Consider the following 19,438-nt stretch of genomic DNA (forward strand, 5'->3'; position numbering starts at 1 on the left):
TTTTAGGCTTTCCCATGATGTTTTTGGCTTAAAACTTAACATCTCTTATTTTCTTTGTTCTACATATAATCAGGAATATTATCAAAAAGGTGCCACGTGGAGAGCTTAGAAAATAATCACAATTAAAAACACAAGATAACATTATCTATAATCTAATGGATGATTGAATTGAATGAGAATATTTTACCTTGTAATGACTTTTGGTTTATGTGCATTAAAAAGATCCTAATTCTTTTAAGCCATGTTTATTCCTTTTAAAAAACTTTATTAATTTATTTTCATGTGTAAGGATATTTTTTATATTTGTATGTATGGGCATCATGTGCACGCCTGGTGTCTATGGAGGCCAGAAGAGGGCATCAGACGTCCTGGAACTGGAAGTATATTTGGCTGAGAATCAAATCTGGCCTATGTGGGAAGGCATCTGGCCCCCTTAACCACTGAGCTATCTCTTTATTCTACCATGCTTATTTTGACACCTTAGTCCTCAAGATGGACTCACCTATAGAAGTAGGGTTGCCATCTACAGGTGTATAATCGCACAAGTACAGTCAGAGCTGCAAGAAAGAGAGGAGTGAATAGGCTTAGTGACGGAAACTGCACTGCTGAATAAGGCTTTTTGGTACAGACAGCATGTATCTATATTAAGCAGTTCCCAGGAATAATTCTAAAATTTTAAAGCTAACATCTGAAGCAGCAGCCTCTTCTTCTTCACAAAGATATTGTTCCTTTTGCGGCATTGAGTTGGTAAAATCCTGTAAAAGGACCAGAAAGAGGAATTGGGTTATAGTTCTTAAGTTTCAAGTAGGCCTTTTTAGTACTGTTATTATTATCGTTGTTATACAGAAGAATGTTTTGAATAATTGTGGCGTTTTGATCAAACTGATTCTTTCAAGGCATCCTGTTTCAATTCTTCTTAGCATCCCTGTCACTATGCTCAGTAAAGTAGCCCAAATTATCCATGTGCCGGCACATGTTGAAGTTATTAGATGTCCCTGTACCTGATGGAAAATGTAGCTTTCTGGAAAACACTTTTCTTGTTCATGTTTTGTTTAGGCTATCTGAAACACAAACATGTATCCTGTCAACACTGGTGTTGATGGTATAAATGCCTATTAAGTGATACAACAAGGACAACTAAAGATTTTCAAGTTCAAAATTATTCCACAAGGTCAGCTTTATTTTTCTGCTCCTATCCACACCCCCTCTCTCTCCTCTGATGTATAAGCTAAACATAAGTTACCATTTGTACACATCTGGTTATCATGCCACTGTCGACTGCTAATAGCATCCACAAGATTGAAGTGGGCCACTCCTGGAACCACTGGACTTGGAGTTACCTTTAACCTTGCATGTGAACATGAGACTGACACTAAATTCATCCTAGTTTCTCTTCAGAAATTTTTGCAGATGAAGTTAAGGACTGGAAATCCTTTTCTCAGACATCAAAATGGCGAACTAATGAGCCTAGAAACTTCACATCTCTTCATATACAGAAAGCCACTACAGACGGAGAAAATGAAGCTGACCTGATAGGATTTGAGAGGATAATTTTATTACCTAATGTTCATGGAATAGTCTGAGTCTTTCAGCAATTCTGTCACTCCTGGGAACTAGACTCCAGATGCTTTGGGAAATTCAATGTGTTTCTGAATTTTATAGCCAAAAACTTATGGCTAATCAAGTTGATAGAGTATACTTGCTCTAGTAAGTGATCTGTTAAACAAATGTCTTCTACTTAAAGCCTCAAAAGAGGAATCTTCTCCATTAAAGGAGCATCATTCTTAAGTCTCCCACCAGTTTCATCACATTAGTCAACAGACAGAGATACTCTTGAGGGTAATCTTCAGCTCTGGTTAGAAAAAGGTAAAATATAAATTCCCTACTTTCACAGTTGATAAAATTGACACTAGAGAGATAGAGACAAAGATAGATATATGATAGAGCTAGCTAGCTAGCTAGCTAGATTTTGGCATGCCCTTAATGACTAGGAGAGTTTTCAGTGACATCAGTGCAAGATGAATTCACTATTTTAATGGGTTTGAGTTTAAAAGAACTTTAGTATAATGGATATCAAAATAGTCGGCTCATACTTTTTCCCCTCATTTTTTTCTTTCACAGGATAACTTAGCCATAAATGACATTTTAAAAACTATTTCCTTATGTAGAAGGTAGTACTGTCTAGGAATACTAGGAATCATCTAGAAGAGCTACATAGCCCTACCTTGTTTTGATTGGCAGGGAATACCAATCTATCAAAGTACTCAATGCCTTTTCATAAAAACTAAGGCCACTATCTTCAGGGTTGCATTATCTGCCCCTTTGTTAACATGATATTTGTACATGTGTGCATCTGCGTGTGTGTCCAGACATCTTTACCTAGACTCAGAAAAATGAATAGAAGAGAGAGTAGAAGTAGTATACCTTAGATAAAGTTTAAAAAGTACAAGATTATATAAAAGTCATTGATAAATGTCTCTGTATCTGGACTTTTGGCCACTTTATTGGGTTCCTTTTCCTACTTCCTTATAACACGCTTATTCCTTGCAACCTCCCACTAGGTAGGAGAGAAAGAAGGTTGGAGGTAAAACAGACATCTATATCGTTAGACTATTTCATGCCACTTAGCGGTGTCAAATTCCTTGGGGCAAATTTGATCTTCATCATCTGGTATCTCCAGCCAGCCACCAGCCATCCAGAAAACAGCAACAAACAGCAACCACCAACAGCAGCAGGAGCAGAGCGAGCAGCCACCGCCTCTCTTGGGGATCTGGCATTTATATACCCTATGAAGAGTCCCTGGAATTCCAAACATAAACTATCTGCAGCTGGCAAAATCACTCCTCTGCCAGAGCATGAGATAAATCATAGTTAGCTGCTGTGGACAATATGAAGCAGCCCCACATCCCACCTGGGATTAAAACAAAAAACTTGTTCACATAACATTTCTGTGTTTTGAAAGAAACCAAAATCCCCGCTACATGTCTCCTCCTTTCCAACTTCTCCATCCTCTGTTCTCTCATATACCGTTGCTACTTCAAGTTAGCAGTTGCCAATTGCATAAAGATAACAATTAAACCTGAGAGATATAGTATTATGTAATAGTTCTATGATCAGACATAATATTACTACTTGATACTACTTTCCTGTGTTGGCAAAGAAGGAATAAAATGAGATGAGGTTTCTTTTTTCTTTTCTGTAATTCTCCCTTTCCAACTGGAATCTACCATGTCCTAATTCATACACTATGGATACAAAATCTTCATGTGTGTTCTGCATGTTATTCTGAATGGGGCAAGGCTTCTACACAGAGAATTGGAATAAGAATCATCAAACCAGAGATGTGTAGTTAATACACAGCCAGGGAAGGGAATAAGACTAATTTAGGCAGAGGCCACAGTGAGTACTCTAGCCCCTAGTACATCCTATGGCTCAGCACTGCTGGGCCTTAGCTAAGCAGGGGAGTCAGTGAAGGCAAGAAAAGAGAGATAAGATAAGCACACTTCAGTGGCCTGGAATTATCCAAGTAGGCACTCTAAGCCAGTAAAGTTTTATATGCTAATTACAAGGATGAGGTATGGACAAAATTATACTTTAATTAAAATAGTTAAGACATAACCTGGCATGAAAAGGAAGGGTGAGTTTAAAGGAAGGAACTAAAGACAGGAAGCCTAATAAAGGGCCTGAACTAGGGGAAGAATGACTGTGGAATGAAAGCATATCATGTTTGTCATTGTTTCTAAACACAAAGATCCCTGGCCTAAGTCAACAATCATTATTGCTGAGCCATTGCATTAAAGCGCAGTCAGAGACAAAATATAGATGATCTGTTGAAAGGATCAATGATTATTTCTTGACTAATAGATGATTCTGTTCAGTGATGTGGTATTTCAAGTCGTGTAGTGTCCACTTTTCCAATCACAAATTTATGGAATTAAAAAAGGAACATATGACTCCATATCAGAAAGAAACAGATTACATATCAGGCTTTATGCAATACTTCAGAATGGTCCCAGGCTAAGCATACCCCATCATCTGACTGGAAATCAGGGATTTGGACTTAGTTCCAAGGGTGCAGGCTGGGGTTCTGGTTGTTAACTAATGTCACGGACATTTTGGATATGAAAAGGTGATTAAAGATGAGTTTTATAGCTTTATCAACATTTGCCTTTTTCTACATCATTCTTCTTCTTTGTTTGTATCCTACTTAGAATTACTCTGATAATAGTGGTAAAAATAAATTTTTTTACACTATCTGAAGAAAGCAAGAAATATAAACCCTGTATGCCTTAGTCAGTGTTCTATTGCTGTGAAGAAACATCACTTTATAAGTGACTCTTCTAAAGCAAATCCTTCATTGCGGCTGGCTTACAGATTCAAAAGTTTAGTCCATATAGGCATGGCAGCAAACATGGCGGCATGCAGGCAGATATAGCGCTGCAGAGATGGCTGAGAGTCCTACATCTGGATCAGCAGGTAACAGGAAAACAGAGACAGCTTGAGCATTCGAAATCTCAAATTGCACCCCAGTGACACATTCCCTCCAACAAGGCCATACCTCTTAATCTCTGTCAAACAGAAAGAACCACTCCCTAACGACCAAACATTCAAAGACTATGGAGGCCATTCCTATTCGAACTCTTATTTGAACCACATTCCTCTCACTGGCCTCTATAAGCTTGTAGCCAAATCATAATGCAAACATGTATCCAGTATAACTTCAAAAGTCCCCATAGAATATAAAAGTCTCAACACTGTTTAAAAGTCCAAAGTTTAAAATCTCTTCTGAGACTCATGGCAATCTCTTACCTGTAATCCCCTGTCATTCTCCTAAGTGTAACCCCCTGTAAAATCAAAATTAAAAAAAAGCAGATCACATTCTTCCAACATACAGTGGCACAGAATATACCTTACTGTCCCAAAAGAGAAGAAAGGGAGCATAGTGAAGAAATACTGTATCAGAGCAAGAGCAAAAACCAGCTGGGCAAACTCCAAACTCTGCATCTCCATGTCTGATGTCAAAGCACCTATTCAGATCTCCAACTCTTTTCTCCTTCTTTGACTGAAACACACTTCTCTTTCTTGGGATGGCTCCACAAGCTGTTAGGAGCTCTCTTTGGCTGATATTCCACAGCTGTGGCATCTCCAACATCTTGGGGTCTCCAAGGCAATCCAGGCTTCACTTTCACAGCTTCATGCAATGGCCTCTCTGGACTTCCATGTAGGGATATCCCTGACACATGCCTTATCTCAACAGCTTTTCTTAGCCATGGAGGGAGATTCCGCACCCCCTTTCTGTATCCTTGACTCCAAACCAGAACTGGATGAATAAAGCTGCCAAATTCTTCTGCTTGTTGGGGCAGAAACATGGCCCCCTCATTCAAATATATCTTCTAGGATTAACATAGTGAAAATGGCCATCCTGCCAAAAGCAATCTACAGATTCAATGCAATTCCCATCAAAATACCAACAGAATCTTTACAGAACTTGGAAGAACAATTCTCAACTTCATATGGAAAAACAAAAAAACTCAGAATTGCTAAAACAATCCTGTACAACAACAGATCATCTGGACACCTGATCTCAAGCTGTGATACAGAGCAATACTTTTAAAAACTTCATGGTACTGTCATAGAAACAGAATGGTGGATTAATGGAATTGAATAGGAGACCCAGAAATAAACCTACACAGCTACAGATACTTGATTTTTGACAAAGAGGCCAAAACCATACAACAGATAAAAGAAAGCATCTTCAACAAATGGTGCTGGTCTAACTGGATGTCTACATGTAGAAAAATGCAAATAGATCCATATTTATCACCCTGTACAAAACTAAAGTCCAAGTGGATCAAAGACCTCAACTTAAAACCAGACACAGTAAATCTGTTAGAAGAAAAAGTGGGGAAGAGCCTTGAACTCATTGGCACAAGAGATAACTTCCTGAACAGAACACCAACAGCACAGGCTCTGAGATCAACAATGAATGGGACCTCATGAAACTGAAAAGCTTCTGTAAAGCAAAGGACACTATCATCAGAACAAAATGATAGTCTACAGACTGGGAAAAAGATCTTCACCAACCCTATATCTGACACAGTGCTAATATCTAGAATATATAAAGAACTCAGAAAGTTAAAAAGCAACAAATCAAGTAATCCAATTAAAAAATTGGGGTACAGATTACTGTTTTTGCTGTTTTCCTTTACTGCCTAAACTTGGATGCCCTGGAACTTGTTCTGTAACCAAGACTGGCCTTGAACTCAGAGACCTCCCTGCTTCTGTTTCCTGAGTGAATGCTAGGATTAAAAGGGTGCTCCACCACACCCATGCATAAGCTTTTATTTAATTATTTTTCATAAATTTAGAAGCTTAGTTGGGTGGGATATTGTACCGAGGTCAACACTTTATTTAACTTAGGACTGGGCTTTTCTTTAAACATTTTATCTCCATGAGCACTGGGCTTAGCTGTATTATACTTCCGGGGGCTCCTTTTCTCCTCAAACTGTACATTTTGTACTTTCCCTTGCTCAGCATGCTCCTTTTCATTATAGATCTGCACAAGAGTCACCAATAATTACCACACAACAGAGTCAATATTAGACTACCCTGAAGTCTCCCTGCCAAAGCCACTAATCTGAAACTCTTCAATTTAGTCTCAGGTAGATTTTTCAGGAAAGGACAAAAGTCAGCCACATTTCTTTTTTCACCAAAATACCACAAGAATGATTTCTAGACCATATACTAATATTCTTCTCCTCTGGAACCTCATGATGTTTGCTGTCAGAATCTACATTGCTCTCAACACCACTGTCTTCCATGCTCATGATAATATCCTTCATTAAGTCCCAATTAATGCATTCAGCTGTGTTCCTAATTGGAAAGTCCAAAAGTCCACATTCCAACAACAAGACACATGGCTAGGGTTATCACAGCCCTACCCCAGACCCTGTTATCAACTCCTGTTTCAGTCAGTGTTATAGTGTTGTGAAGAGGCACTATCGCAACAGCAACTCTTAGAAAGGAAAGCATTTAATTGGGGCTGACATTTGACACCACTAATATGGCCACATACTGTCAAGTAGTACCACTTTCTTATGACTAAGCATTCAAATATATGAGACCATGGGGCCATTCTTTCCACTCTATTCAAGCCACCACACTCTTCTAAAGAGTTAATTGAGTAATAGATAAAATGGTAATATATATATTAAAAAAACTAGAGGATATTATCAAACTTTAATTGGCCATCCATTTAGTTTTGTGAAGAAAAAACTGTTAGGGAAAAGTAATACTGAATAATCACCTATAAAAGCGTATAGAAAATGTTAGTATCTATTCTTAAAATAGAAAGATTGTATATTATGTATATGTACTATGTTTGTATTATATAATATACATAGTACCTAATGTAATGTTTATAATCCTTATAATTCTGTGAGCTTGTTATTTTTAGCTGTCACATTGACATTTTTCTTAATTAAATATTTTTTGTTTTTATTTTTATTTTATATGAATGAGTGCTTCGCCTGCACTAGACTATAAATGGGTATCATATCCCTTGGGGCTGAATTAAACACAGTTGTGAGCCACCATATGGGTACTGGGAGTTTATCCCAGGTCCTCTACAAGAGCAGCAAGTGCTTTTGACTGCTGAGCCACCTCTCCAGCTCAGAATAAAGTGTTAACGAGGTGATGTAGATCAAGTTGTTCTGTGGCTGTGGCTGTGGCTGTGGCTGTGGCTGTATGAGATTGTCTTGATTGTTAATTGATGTTAGAAGATCCAGCCTCTTGCACTTGGCACCATTTCCTAGGCATGGCACCAAGAGCAGTGTAAGAGAAAAGAAAGTAGCGTGTCAGAGGAAGTATGTACATCAGAGAAAGGATGCAAAAGTCCCCACATTTGTTCTCCTTCAGCTGTTGGTCGTAGATATCATGCCTTAAGTTCCTGCCTTGATTCCCCCTCAATAATTATCTGTAGCCTGGAACATAAACCAAATAAACCCTTTCTCTCTAAGTTGATTTAGTCAGGATATTTTATCTCTTCAACAGAAATGAAACCTGAACATTCTGACAAGTGGGTTTTATTAATTAGCTCTATCTTATAAGTAAGGCTCAAGAAGATTGTCTTTCACCTACATAAATCTAGTTATTAACCAGCAATAATTATTCTAAACAGGAACAACAAATATAAAGAATGATTGATAAAGGAAATAAATGTTACAAGTTAGGTCTGCTTGGGTGACAGTCTAATTATCCAACTCAGTTCAGCTCAATGACAATAAACTGGTTCAGTCAATCTGTCCTCCACTCCTCCTGGATAGAGTGGTGTCAGAGAGCAGCTGGAAACAAATTAGAATAGACAGTTTGGCTTGTGGAGTAAATTTTATAGTAACAATATTTTCTTTTCCACTCTCTACCCATATCACCTATTTCTAAACTTATTTTCAGCTTGTAACCTGAGCTTGTCACTCTTCTGAGGACTTGGTCACTCATTTAGTCAGTTGATTGGCTGTTCATTTACTCTTGTATTGTCAGCCGCCACTGTGGTGAACAGTGGAATCCATCAACGGCCCTGGCATCCTGGTGAAGGATACATACAAACAAGGAAGGCTTTTTCTGTTCGTCAGAAACAGGTGAAAGTATTTGAAGGGCATCTGATACAGCCAAAGAAAGTCGGCAGACGCCATACAGAATATGGTCACCAAAGTAAGAATATGAGTATTAGATGGGTGGAGAGACTGCATTGGAGTAACCTCTGGGTGCTTCATCTCTGCTTATCATTCAAGAGCCCTGTGAAATAGAGTTATTACTGGCCTCAATTTGCAGACTTAGAAGTGGAGGCAGAGCCTTTCTACTTCTCCTTGGTCCCAGAGATAAGCCACATTATAGATCTTAACTCTGAAGCTTTCTTTCGTTCCATTACATCCTGCTGCTTTCTGGGACAATGATGCTCCAGTTTCAGTTTTCAGGCTTAACACATAGAGTTGCCAAAACAAAAACATTTAATCAAGACAGATATAGATTTTAAGACAGATCATTTCTGCTCATAGTGAGCAATCAATAACACTTGAAATTGAATCAGATACATCCAGCATATACTGGGGCTGTGTTTATTCTATGTGTGTCTCAATCTTCTCTTTGCCAAAGTAGGGTTAATAGTATATTTTTCTCAGATTGGTTTATGTATGTTTCAGCATGCAGAGCAGAGTACCAAGTAAGGGTTCAAGCACACAGGGTTAGCAATTATTACTATTAATATTGGCGTCTGTTGGGTCATTTGCCTTCCAGAGCTGACAAATGAGAAAGGATATTAACTGAAGCAATTCTTCATGAATGGAACTATTATTAAGTCTGACTAAATGATAGAGTTGAAACTTGGGTATTCTCATTTTCAAACTGATTATTGGGTGTCTTAACACTGTGTTAGCGAAAGACTCACAGTGAGGATAATTTAAAACACAACTAAATTAAAAGTGAAGTGTTAATAGTAGCAGAATCCATGAGTGTTGTGACTCTGACTGAATGATCATTCATGGTAAGTTACACGTTCTGGATTTGGAAACTGCAACTCTGGAATGGCAAACTGAGAAAAGCTCCTGGGAACTGTCTGCCTAATATTAGGTACTTGATGAAGGAGAAAGAATGTCGGTTTGATGCCATGCTTCTTGAGGTTCAGGAACTTAATGGAAATGAATGAGTTCGGTGCCTGGCTAGAAATAGTATGCATATGCCACTTAAAAATATTAAGCCTGAAAGCCACCAAATTAACTAATAGCCATGGGTCACATATAAAACATTGTACACTGCTCACTTCTAATTTTTCAGGGTTAGAAAGAAAGCAATAGAGCACTGAGGTAGGAGAGCTGCTGCCTGCTGCCTTACATAGCATTTATGGAGAAGAATAATCTAGGAACAGAAACTTGGCTGGCTAGCTTGCGGCCCAGCACCCTGCATTTAGGCCTTGCATTTGGGGTCACATGAATAGCTTGATATGTGGGCCGGGTAACTCTGGGAAAATTATGTAATCTCAGTTTTCTTGGGGTTCATTGGGAGTGTTATCTTAGCTGAAACAGGGAAACTATCTAAATGGTATATAATTGATAACTTGTTCATAGATATTAGTGATGTTGAGAGAGTCCTTACCATGTTGGAAGTCAGCAGCACGCAGCCACATGCATTATAATTAAACATGATATTGTTGTGGAGATAACAGTGACCAGCAGGAAAAGCACAGTCCTCTCGGTCAGTTGAGGTGAGTATAAAGAGCCAGATAACATAGAGAAGGCATTTCACAAAACAGACAGAAGGCCACTCAGAAAAGATAACTTTGCAGAAATGAGGAGAATAGGCAGCAAAAGCTGTGCAATTCAGTAGCCTAGGTAATGCTCATAAGTCACATTTTCTCCCGTTTGCCTTACATTTCTGAGGTCTCAGAGAAGGCCGAAGTAGTGGCGACCTATTGGTGACTCTGTGTATCTAGGGTGTTTTCAGTGGGGTACATGGCTGCCCAGGTGAAGGAGGAGGTGTTCATTGGCAGATAAGAGAGGAGAATTGCGAAATATGAGACCCTGGAGTGGTAGGAAAGCACACAGAAAACGTAAAGAATCTCTGGTGGGTAGGGGGCCCTTCAGGGGCAGAGCAGCTGCCCCGCATGCCGGGAGCCCTGGCTTCAATCCACGGCAAGTGAAACAATAAAAACTGAAGGTAAAGCACAGTAAGACAGCAAGAAGTAGGTGGTGACAGGAGCAGCGTTGGAAGAGGAACATGATCCTTTTAGCTGAGTGTGTTTGCAAACTTCTCTGTACTCCGTCTCTCTGTGCTGACAGTGTGATTGCTCTGTGTCCAGATCGGCAGTGGTACAGCTCAGTCTGTCCTTCTCAATAACCAATAACCATTAGGCCTAAGTTGGGTAACTTCTCATTCAGAAATCGTGGCCGAGTACAAAGCTTTGGGTGCTGGTGATTGTGAACACGGATGTAAATAAAAGGTAGCGAAGCATTCCCCCAGCAAATGGAAAATACAGGGCTGAGAAGGCAGGAGCCAGGTTCTGACAGTCACTCCTACAGGATCATGTGTACAACCTTCTCCAAACTGAATTTCTCTATTAAAAAAAATGATTACTCTGTATTGCTGGGGAGAGTAAGTGAAAAATGCCGCTATGAGAAAGAACAGTGTGTGAGGTGCTAAGTCTGAGAGGAAGGGAGCCCTGGTCAGAGCGTGGGATCTACAAGATGCAGTAAATCCCAGATAAACTGGAGGGGAGGAAAGCAGTGCAATGCAGACACAAATGCAGGTGTCACCACAGCTGTACCAGTGTTCGCACTGACTACAGTGTGCAAAGAGCTGGAAAGCTTTGGGCATGTGCGTGTTCAATAGGCAAGTGGCACGTGTTCTCAGAGTAAGGGGTTTAAGCATCTGTCTGCGTAAGACTTCTTACTGGGGTGCCAACACCCTCCTGATCTAACTAGAACTTCACAGTGCTGAGGAATTTAGTGCCCTAACCTCAGGCCTCTGGTACATCTGGTATTTTGTTTGAGGTTGACGTATTTATTTGGAGAGATTGTGGGAAGTAAATTCTTTGCCAGCTTCCAATGAAGCAGACGTGAAAGCTTTCTCTTGGAGTTGTTTTCTTCTCTCTGGCACTGGGGGGGGGGTGTCAAAGATTAAATAATTTGATCCCAGACAGATGTACTAAAGAGTTGATGAAAAGCTTAGAAGGTCTCCGGAGCCCAGATAGTTAGAGTTAGATGTTTTGCTCCACAGGAAAATCAGAACGACTCTGGTGTAGGGCACTGTACTGAATGATAGTTTCAGAAGTTCCTAAACAGAAATAACAAGGACAGTGTATTGAAAGATCTCGTTATGATCTGTGTTTTATAGCTGGGTGCACACTTCATTTCTTTACTTTTGTGTATGTTTGTGCAAATGGGAAGGGGTGTGATTGCGCTGCTTGTGTACCCGTGTGCATGTAAGCACGGCAGGCTGTGATTGACATTAGGCACCTCCCTTAGTCAGGCTCTGCCTTCTTTGTTAGTTCAGGTCCCCTTGCAAAACCTAGAGCTCACCAGTTTGGTTAGACTGGCTGGCCAGCAAGCACCAGGGACCCTCCTTGCTCCACCCCTTTAGTGCTGCGATTGCAATACATTGCACCTCACTCAGCTTTTTACGTGGATACTGGGGAACTAAGCTCAGGTGCTTTACCAATTAAACCACCTCCCTGATGTGTATGTGTGTGTGGGGGGGTCCTTGTGCATTTGCATGTGATTCATGTATACATGTATGTATGTATGTATGTATGTATGGATGGATGGATGGATGTCCATGGGTGCCCATTAGTTTGTTTGTTTGTTTTCTTTTTTTACTGCTGTCTGCTTTATTCCCTTAAGACAGTGTCTGTCACTGAACCAGAAGCTAGGCTGACTGGCTAATGAACTCCTAGGATCTGCATCTGCCCCTCCCAGTGCAACCATAACCAGCTGTGATACAGACGCTGAAAATTTGAACTCAGATGCTCAGTCTTCCACAGCAAGTGCTCTTACCAACTGAGTCATTTCCTTAGTCCAGAGTCTTCTGAAGCTTGTCCACGGGTGTCACTGTTAGACCCACTGAATCAATGCATGAGTGGGGGACCTTGGTAATATACATTTGTAGATTCACATGGTAGGCATAAATAACCATGACTGAGAACTCTGAGCTTAGTAGTGAAGTTATTTTCTATCTATTTGAAAACCTAGAAGACTGTTGTGTAGTGCTCCAAGAGTAGCACAGGAGGTTGAAATGACAGATTGACCAAGGGCAAACTCTGCTCTAGGTAAGTTTGCCTGGCCTTATGGCTTCTTTACCTTCAGAATGTGGCTGGCAAGTTTTTTTCAGAGAGAGAGAAGCGAGTACATGATTACTTTGTACACAGCTCATTTGTCTGACCATAGGACTCACAACCATTTGTTTTAGTGAAATGCTTTGTTGGCAGTGTTAAGCCTGTTTCTCAGGCTAGTCTACTGATCCAGTGAAGCAAATCCATAGCAGTGGCCTCAGCCTGAGCATTCTGACCTGAAGCTGCCAGCACAACACACCATCAACTCACACCGCAGATGTGTGAGCGAATCAGCAGGGTCCTGCCAGCCTGTGTGTGGCTTGGGAGTTCCCTTTCAGGCAGAAGATGCTCCTGGGATGCTGTTACTACTGAGTCACATATGCAAACAAAAATCCCCAGGTAGTGGTTCACAGCTGAGGCAGCGGTCCTGCTTCTGCACAGTCACCTGGAACATGAGCCTGACTGTCTCCCGGATGCAGAGAAGCTCAGCGAGTCCTGCCTATGACTTAACTAGGTTTCAGCAGGCAGGGTTTGAACATCTGTGTTGGTACAAAAGGGGAGAGAGGTTTATTCTATATTAGGCTAGAGAGAGAACTCAGAAGGTAAGTGTACCTGCTGCCAAATCTGGTGATCTGAGTTCAGTCCCCTGTGGAGGGAGAGAACCAGCCTTTTCAAAGGTTGGTATGCATGTATGTACACATACACACACACACACACACACCACCAACAACAACAACAACTAAATAAGTAATTCTTTTAAAAGTTTCTACATTGCTATTTGTTTTCTCAGCCTTCAGCCTGTGTCCCTGGGCTGTGTCTCTAGTGGCGTCCGACGAAAGCAAGAAAAAGCATACTAAACACATTTGAAAGGACATCAGCAGTTAAAATCAGGCTTACCTGAGGTCTCACTGACATTCTCCTTTCCTTTTTTTCTCTTTTCCTTTTCTGGCACCAAATACTTGTCCATTCCATCCCTGTACTTATTGGCAGAAATATTTAGAAGACTTGAAAAGAGTTCAAGCTGGCTTTAGACACTAAACATTTCCCTCACCCTTTGGCAGTAAGCATGTGGTCATTATCACTATTTACTGTTTTCCCTGAACTCACACCTGATCCTACCACTTCCTAATGTGTGGCTTGGGGCTAGCTACTTACTCTTCTTCAATCTCAATTTCCTCAGCTGCCAGATGAATGGATGAAATTCACACATTATTGTTCTTCAGATGCTAAGTGAGACCTTATGTGAGAAGAATATGGATGGTGATGTATCCTTCACTGCCTCAAGTATTTCGCTTGTTCTAAGTATTAATGGGATTCATTTATAATCCTCTGTGTGGTCCTTTTGTTTGTTTTTTGGGGGGGGGTTATTTGTTTTTCTAATTTTTGTTTTCAAAAAAAGAGAAGTGAGCTATATTGGTTATTTTTCTGTTGTGATAAAATACTATTTAAATCATCTTAGAGTAGAAGAGAGTTTATTTCAGCTGACTGTTCCAAAGGGTAGATAGGCCACCATAACTAGAAGGACATAGCAACAAAAGCATGGGCTGGCCTGGTATTCAGGAGGTAGAGAGGTTGTATTCCATGAAAACACAGGAAGTAGAGAGAAAGAACAGGCAATCCAGCCAGGCTGCAAGACCTCAAAGCCCATTTCCAATTATCTACCTCCTCTAGGGAAGCTGCACCTCCTAAGGCTTCCCTAACTTTTCCAAACAACAACACCTTCTGGGGACCAAGTCTATGGGACACATTTCTCAAAACTCATACTGTCATGGGAATCATCGGATGCTTGGGACTTTCCTGGGATCACACAAGATCCAAAGAGTGGGGGAACTAAGATAAACATGTGACTTCAGGTGCCTTCTCTACCTACCATATCCCCTTTTTACAGCATGCCTATGGTGACTATAGTTGTAAATGGGGGGGGGGTGACTACTTCCCGACTTTATCTTTAATCCTGTGATTTGAATTGGGCTTGCTGCCATGATAGCTAACAACACGCAAGCCCCGGTATTCATGGAACACGCACTGACTGAAGGTGAGGGAAGAGTGCTCAGGGTCTTTCTCTGTCTACAATGAGACTGCATAGAATTGTGCTTACTAGTGCTTTACCTCCTAGAGTTCAAACCTCTGAAACAAACTGGCTTTCAGGGGCTCTTTCTGGATGCTTTATACCTCAGCAGCTCATACGAACTTTCCTAGTGTGGAATCCGAGACTGGAGTGGAGTGGGTTTTTCTCACCTTCACTTCTTACTGGGTAATACTTGTTGAAATAATGGATGTGGCCCAGCTGCCACTCTGTTCCCGCTTGTAGGCTAAGTGAGGCCTCTGTCACTTCTCTGCTCCATGTGTTTCCAACTTGATGAGTTACTCTCCAAAACAATTTCTCCTTCATCATTTAGTCTCTTACAGGAACTTTCTAATTAGGCTGCCACTGATTGCACAGATATTTTAGCCATTTTCTTATCATTACAGTAATTTATTTGGCAGTATTAGCATTTAACCCAACTCCTAAGTCCCAGGCACAGTGATCTTCCTATCAGGGAGCCATAGCGCATGTATTGCTTTTCTCTGGCTTCCGTGGAAAAGACTGGTGCCTGAGCTGCAGAAGAGAAGTCACTTAGCTTCCACTCCAGCAGTAACAGCAGAACCAATAAGAACAAAACCTAATCTTTATCCTGAAGTATTCTCAAAGGAATTCCAGAAAATGGGCATATAAATATATAAAGTGTTTGGCATATGAATATATAAAGTACACGTACTAGTGACCAGTCAAGCTACGCGAGTTTTTATTAGTTCCAGATTGTCAGAAAGAGCCCTATGTAGTTGGGAAAAAAAAAAAAAAAACAGCATCTCAGAGAGTATTAGTCAGTACTGTTTCAACATAAAACCAATAGCAAGATGTGACAGTTTGTGCTTTGATAGCAGGAAACCTCAGGGTCAGGTGTAGAGATGTGCAGTATGACAACATGTACTGTCAGCCTGAGTCACTGGCCATGGATACATCATTCACTGACCATCATCACCCTCAGCATTTTCTACGTAATAGGACTTCGTGCAAGGATCTTAAAATAGTCGATAATTTTGAGAAACAAAAAATTAGGCATAAGTAATTTCAGTTCAGTTTGGACAAAAAGACGCAGTGATGTTAACAATTTGACAAGACAAAAAAAAAAAATCCTGTATTTTTGCAATGGCATACCTGAAAGCACATTTTAAAAGTTTTATAAATTGCGATTTAAAAGTTTGCTGGAGAAAAAAACAAATGTTTCTTTAATAACTTTGTGCTAAATCTTTGCTACTTCTGTTTCTGTTCCGAAGGAAAAGCCTCACAATTTGTAGCAGTAAAATATCTGATGTGTTGAACTCTGTGACTAGCTCTTTGACCTCCCTGTCCCTCTCCCCCCCGATGGGAGGAGCAACCTAGCTAGGCCACAGAGGAGGACATTGCAGCCAGTCCTGGTGAGACCTGATAGGCTAGGGTCAGATGGAAGGAGAGGAGGACCTCCCCTATCAGTGGACTTAGAGAGGGGCCAGGAGGAGATGAGGGAAGGAGCAGATGAGGGAGGGAGGGTGGGATTGGGAAGGAATGAGGGAGGGGGCTACAGCTGGGATACAAAGTAAATCAACTGTAATAAAAAAATGTCTGATGTGTATTTTAGATTAAAATATTTGTTCCATTTTTTCAAAATCAGAGCTTGTTCTGTTATGAACAGTAAATTCATTTCTTATGTGAGCACGCGCGCGCGCGTGTGTGTGTGTGTGTGTGTGTGTGTGTGTTGGGAGTGGGGCTATCGTACCATGCCATAGTGTCTGTGTAGCAGAACAAACTTCAGTGTTAATTCTCACCTTCCATCTTGTTTGACACGGGGTCTTTTGTTGTATTTCCACTGCAAGTGCCAAATTAACCGGCCCAGGAATGTGCATTAAGTCCCTTGTGTGTCCTTCACATTGTTACACAGGGGTGTGCTACTTTTACATACACTCAGCCGACTGCAGCCATGTTTTGTTTGGATTCATGTTTTGTTTGGATTATGTAGCAAGAGCAGTTCACTGGGCTGTCTTTCCAGCCCTGGATCCTCTTCTGATTTCATGTGTTCCTTTAAAGAACTACTTCCATCTGGAATATTTAGGTGATGTCATGGTGGGATGATTTCTAATCTTAATGATTTTCAAATTGCAAAGGCATAATTCCTACCCATGCTACATGTACCATCATAAATGGATTGGAGCAGTCTAAGAATTCCCACCTCCAGGTTTCCATGGATTCATTTGAAAAGAATGTGGGGCAATATAATCCTGAATTTTATTGTTTATAACCGAGAAAATAAGACACATACCTTTTCACATTTCTCATATTTAATCGGCCAGTAACTGTCACATGTTCATGTCTGAGTTCAAGGAGGCCAGAAACCTGGCAGTTGTACCATTTGGCAGGAAAGCAGGAAGATGGAATTATTTGTTAAACTGCTAATGACTGCTGCAAAAGATGTCCTACTGCCTCTATTTCCTATTGTGCCCGTAAAAGCAATATGAATCTGTGTAATTATAAATCTAAGCTGGAGTGTAAAGGTTTCTCTCTTATACGATTATATGTGAACAAGTAACAAATAAGAAAATTGAAATCTAAAAAATATAATGAATTAAATGAATCCAGCAAAACGTTATTGCTCCTATTTGACAAAATGAAATCTGTATTTTAACTTTTGTGAAGAATCAAGATAAAGGAAGGAAGGAAGGAGGGAGGGAGGGAAGAAAGAAAGATAGCAGTGAAAGTGAGGAAAAATAAGATGTATGGATAATGTCTAGAAAAGATTTTTACATGAACGGCTGAAAACACTGCCCTGGCTGGATAGACAGCTCGAGGGGCAGAGTGCTTGTTGTGCAAGCACAGGAAATGGCTTGCTCCAATACACAAGCATCAAATTCCAGAGAAGCTGCTCCCAAGGCAGCTTTAACACCATTGCTGGGAGGCAGATCCTGGAGCCCCACCAGCCAACCTAATCTTTTTGACAGGTTCTAGGACAGTGAGATATTTTGTCCCAAAGCAAGGTGGAGGTACCTGAGACACAACACTTGAGTTTGTTCTATGACCTCCACATTCTTATGCACACATGTACAAGGAGACAACAAGCAACTCACACACACATGCACACACATACAAACACACACAGATTTTCTTTTTAAATACTGGGTTGTGTCATATATGATACTGTTATTTTAGAACGTTGCATTAAAAGAAAACTGTTTTTCTCCCCTTTAGGAAAATATAAACATTGATGAAGCCTCAAGATGCCTGGTCAAGCACATACTTGCCAATGAGTGTGACCTCATAGAATCCATAGAACCAGACATTGTGAAGCCCCACCTCACATCACCCAAGGTTGTCAGCTGCTCCGGTTGTGCCAAATCCTAGAAGACTCTTCTGCTGGCATATGACAAAAATAACCCCGTGACCCTCATGAATTGTGCTTCAGTTTTTCTTTATTACCATTTTGGGTAAGCATCATGATAGGGAAGCACATGGGACAAGCCAAAGATGTACGACTGTATGTTTCCTGTCAGAGAGGAACAGCAAATGTTCTTTGTAAGTTTCCCCCACCGTCCGCACAGTGTTTACAAGCTTTGAAAATATTAGTCTGTTGCAAAATGCTGTTTTAGCACAGAGCAAAGTCACTCAGGGACACAGCCAGTCCTGATATTTATTCCTTTAAATCAGCAAAGGCTTCTGGGCTTCTTGAGAAGGGGAATAAGAGAGCAAGGCAGAGGTCAACCTAAGTGTGGGGATTTGCCTTGCCCTGGTGTGTCTTTGTGCAGGTTTCAATTTGTTCCTGGGTGGTCCGATGGTTCTATTAAATAGAAACAGTATTTTCTCCATTTGCCGCAGACCCAAGGGTTGTCTGTGATGTTGCTGTTCAGAGTCGTGTGCACAGGCAGCCTGTGCTTTTGTTACCTTCATTGTCACTTGCTGTGCCCTGAATGCTGGTTAACTGAAAACTGTACGGAAAGATCTGCTCCCTGTATGTGCCTTTCTTTTAGCTTCCTCTGACTCTAGCTGCGGGAATCCTCTGTACATGTAAGATATATTATATATATTTTTCACTTGTGAAAAATAAAACATTAAAGATGCTGTTTTCCTATTTCTGATATTGCCTTCAATTTCTTTCTTGTTACTGTGTTTTTTGTTTGTTTGTTTGTTTTTGACGGTACAACTATATTTCTGAAAATTCATTTCTACCTTTGATATTAGCAAGGAGGTAAGGAATTGGGATGAGTGCATTACATCTGCATCAATGGTTTTATTCAATATTTAGATCAAGGAAATAATCAGTATTTATTCAATTTTTGTTTATCACAGAAATATACCTTCATACATTCTGACCAAGAAGGTGACAGAATAATGAATATAAAAACAAACAACTTCCAATATTGGTGAAATGTTAAAGGTAGATACATTTTTAGTAAAACTATTTTCCTTTGATATTTATAGTACATTCAAAAAACATTCAACTTTTACGCTATATATCCTTAGTATACGCCCTTGACATTCACTGTTTCTAAGCACCACACACATGAATGATAGTATTCTGTTTTGTTTTTCCTTAAGATATACCCTCACCCCTG

General features: G+C 40.3%; 1 protein-coding gene across 1 annotated transcript in view; it reads left to right on the top strand.

The window, feature by feature from the left end:
• The window catches only part of Rab38 (RAB38, member RAS oncogene family), a 63,528-nt gene extending 44,567 nt beyond the window's left edge, over positions 1–18,961 (top strand). Inside the window, exon 3 of the mRNA XM_021662468.2 lies at positions 18,078–18,961. Coding sequence (XP_021518143.1) covers positions 18,078–18,230 — 153 coding nt within the window. The 3' untranslated portion in view covers positions 18,231–18,961. The remainder of the gene's footprint in view (positions 1–18,077) is intronic.
• The last annotated feature ends 477 nt before the right edge of the window (positions 18,962–19,438 follow it).

The sequence above is a fragment of the Meriones unguiculatus genome, chromosome 14 (assembly GCF_030254825.1).
Source record: "Meriones unguiculatus strain TT.TT164.6M chromosome 14, Bangor_MerUng_6.1, whole genome shotgun sequence".
Taxonomy (NCBI): Eukaryota; Metazoa; Chordata; class Mammalia; order Rodentia; family Muridae; genus Meriones; species Meriones unguiculatus.